This window comes from Nansenia antarctica (genome assembly GCF_963989245.1).
Source record: "Nansenia antarctica genome assembly, contig: SCAFFOLD_291, whole genome shotgun sequence".
Classification (NCBI taxonomy): domain Eukaryota; kingdom Metazoa; phylum Chordata; class Actinopteri; order Argentiniformes; family Microstomatidae; genus Nansenia; species Nansenia antarctica.
The window spans coordinates 1-3,470 of NW_027662427.1; the positions used below are offsets into that span (position 1 = coordinate 1).

At 57.5% G+C, this 3,470-nt stretch overlaps 1 protein-coding gene across 1 annotated transcript; it reads left to right on the forward strand.

Moving 5' to 3' along the window:
- Nucleotides 1-322: 322 nt before the first annotated feature.
- Nucleotides 323-2,578, forward strand: LOC308175643 (zinc transporter Slc39a7-like; the record flags this gene model as incomplete). The annotated part of the gene is given in 7 exon segments (XM_080551270.1): nt 323-448; nt 450-459; nt 1,047-1,111; nt 1,113-1,224; nt 1,227-1,243; nt 2,323-2,364; nt 2,366-2,578. Coding segments are annotated over 7 exon segments (585 nt in total), but the record flags the coding sequence as incomplete, so codon positions are not given.
- Between the last annotated feature and the right edge of the window lie 892 nt (nt 2,579-3,470).

Below are 3,470 nucleotides of genomic sequence, written 5' to 3' on the forward strand. Positions count from 1 at the left end.
CCTGGTGGCTGGTGGAGGGTAGAAATCAGAGGACGGGGTTATTGTAATTGCATGGAATGGAATGAGGAATAGTATCAAACATTGATACGGCAGGAGGTAGAGCCGGCGTCTAATGATCGCAAGGTTGGCAGATCGGCGGTTCGAGCGGTTCCATTTACCATTCCTCATTCCATTCCATGCATTACTACTGTTTCTACCTCCACCAGCCTCCCCTGAAGTGATCTACTGGGTCAGGTGTTCAGACGTTGAGGTGTTCCTCTAGTGGATCAGGGCTCTGCTCTCCTTTCTCTCTGTAACGAGGGCCCACAGTGTGTTGACACAGTATCTATCCCTCCCTCACCCTGTGTCCCCAGCTGCTCCCAAAGCAAAGGAGAGTGATGGGGAGGAAGAAAAGGAAGAGGAGAAGAAAGTGGGGGATGAGAAACCTGCAGAGAAAGTAGTGGAGGAGGAAAAGCACTGGTAAGAAAAGTTCAATGAAGTTATTCATTGATATACAGTATATATCTCTCTCCCCCTCTCTCTCTCTCTCTTCCTTCTCTCTCTCCCTTCTCTCTCTAGCTCCCTCTCTCTCTCCCTTCTCTCTCCCCTCTCTCTCCCTTCTCTCTCTCTCCCTTCTCTCTCTCTCTCTCTCTCTCTCTCTCTCTCTCACCTCTCTCTCTCTCTCTCTCACCTTCTCTCTCCCTCTCTCTCCTCTTCTCTCTCTCCTCTCTCTGTCTCTCTCTCCCCCCCCTCTCTCTCCCACCCATCACATGTGAGCAAACACCTCTCTTCTCAACCATAACTCTGGTCCTCCTCCCTCCCTCCCTCTGTGTTAAACAGACATCAAGGTGTCTGGCTACCTGAACCTGGCAGCAGACTTCACCTCTCTGTCTCTCTGTCCTCTCTGTCTCTCTGTCTGTCTCTCTGTCTGTCTCTCTGTCTCTCTCTCTGTCTGTCTCTCTGTCTCTGTCTCTCTGTCCTCTGTCTCTCTGTCTGTCTCTCTGTCTCTCTGTCTCTCTCTCAACCATAACTCTGGTCCTTCCTCCCTCCTCCCCTGTGTTAAACAGACATCAAGGTGTCGGGTTACCTGAACCTGGCAGCAGACTTCACACACAACTTCACGGACGGCCTGGGCCATCGGCGCCTCGTTCCTGGTGAGCCCGGCGGTGGGCGCCGTGACGACCGTCACCATCCTGCTGCACGAGGTGCCTCACGAGATCGGAGACTTCGCCATCCTGGTCCAGTCTGCTGCACCAAGAAGAAGGTGGAATGGCCTGGGTCTGGGGAGGGGGAGGGGGGCGGGGCTTAGTAGAGGCATGGGTCTGGGGAGGGGTCTGGGGAGGGGAGCGGGGCTTAGGAAAGGCCTGAGTCTGGGGAGGGGGGCGGGGCTTAGGAAAGGCCTGGGTCTGGGGAGGGGGGCGGGGCTTAGGAAAGGCATGGGTCTGGGAAGGGGGCGGAGCTTAGTAGAGGTATGGGAACGGGGGCGGGGCTTAGTAGAGGCCTGGGTCTGGGCAGGGGGCGGAGCTTAGGAAAGGTCTGGGGAGGGGGAGGGGGGCGGAGCTTAGTAGAGGCCTGGGTCTGGGAAGGGGGGTGGGGCTTAGAGGCTTGGTGAAGGGGGGGTGGGGCTTAGTAAAGGCCTGGGTCTGGGGAGGTGGGCGGGGCTTAGTAGAGGTCTGGGAACGGGGGCGGGGCTTAGGAAAGGCCTGGGAACAGGGGCGGGGCTTAGGAAAGGCCTGGGCCTGGGGAGGGGGGCGGGGCTTAGTAGAGGTCTGGAGTCTATAGGGGCGGGGCTTAGTAGAGGTCTGGGAACGGGGGCAGGGCTTAGGAAAGGCCTGGGTCTGGGAAGGGGGGTGGGGCTTAGGAAAGGCCTGGGTCTGGGAAGGGGGGCGGGGCTTAGTAGAGGCCTGGTGTCTATAGGGGTGGGGCTTAGTAGAGGCCTTGTGTCTATAGGGGTGGGGCTTAGTAGAGGCCTGGGTCTGGGAAAGTCAATGGGGGCGGGGCTTAGAAAAGTGGTGGAGCAATTAGGGGTTCAGTGCCTCGCTCACGTGGCCAGCTGGGGTTTGAACCGCTGAGCTGCCGCCCTTGCGGTCCTTGAGCACTGAACCACCCAATTGCTCCAGGGTCCTTCTATGGCTCTGACCCCTGACCCCTGGCCTAGAGCATAAATACATTTAGTTGTACTCTGTGCAGTGACAAAGGTTGTCTATTGAACCTACTTCTCCTCCTCCTCCTCCTCCTCCCCCTCCTCCTCCTCCTCCTCCTCCTCCCCCTCCTCGTCTCCCCCTCCTCCTCCTTCCCCTCCTCCTCCTCCTCCTCCTCCTCCCCCCCCATCCTTCCCATCAGGCCATGTGTCTGCAGTTGTTGACGGCGCTGGGCGCCCTGGCAGGGGACGTGCTGCTCCCTGCTGGCTGAGGGCGTGGGCGCGGCGGCCACCGCCTGGATCCTCCCCTTCACCGCGGGGGGGTTCATCTACATCGCCATGGTTACCGTCCTGCCCGAGCTGCTGGTCGGCCGCTCCAGCCTGGGCCAATCGGTGATGGAGATCCTGGCGCTGATGCTGGGGGTGGCCATGATGGTGATGATCGCTGAGTACGAGTGAGGAGGGGAGGGGGGAGGGGGTTCAAGCACTGGGTGAGAGGAGAGGGGGGGAGGGAGAGGAGGAGGGAGAGGGGGGGGGGTTTCAAGCACTGGGTTAGAGAGGGGAGGAGAGAGGAGAGAGGAGAGGGGGGGGTGGGGGAGACAGGAGAGGAGGGGGGTTCAAGCACTGGGTGAGAGGGGGGGGGTTTCAAGCACTGGGTTAGAGGGGGGGGGGGAGAGAGGGGGAGAGAGAGAGAGAGGGGGGAGGGGAGAGAGAGAGAGGGGGCATAGAAAAACAGAGAGGGGGGAAAGAGGGGAGAGAGAGAGAAGAGGGAGACAGGGTAGACAATAGGGAGACAGAAAGGGAGAGGGAGTGGAGGAGGAGGAGAGACAAAAGACTTTACAAATACTGTAGGACTGAGATGGATCATGTGACTGATCATGTGACTGGTACCAGTGGCGGGAGAGGGGAAATGGACAGCGTGCACAGACTGAGAGAAGATGAAGATGATGAAGATGATGAGGAGCAACAACAGTCGTACAGAGGGAGAGAGACAGACAGAGAGAGAGATAGAGAGAGCGGTGACAGAGGGTCTGCTCTCCACGTTCCAAAGAGGCCCTGAACAGGCCGACCATCTCACCTCCCACCACCAGGGGGCGCCACGGCCGACGTACCTTTTGATGTCACCCTTCGCTAGGTCTGTCCCGTGGTCAAACACCATGGGTTGCCTCTCCACAACATCTAGTCTTTTAATACCTTCATGTGTTTAGTTTTTGTTTTCCTCAGTTTGAATCCGCTGTGAAAGATATAACAGGTTTGAACACAATCTGGAACCGAAGGGGGAGAAAAACCTTATTATTTCAACTGACGTTTCACACCAGAATATGACTAATTAATTAATTATCTGTAACTT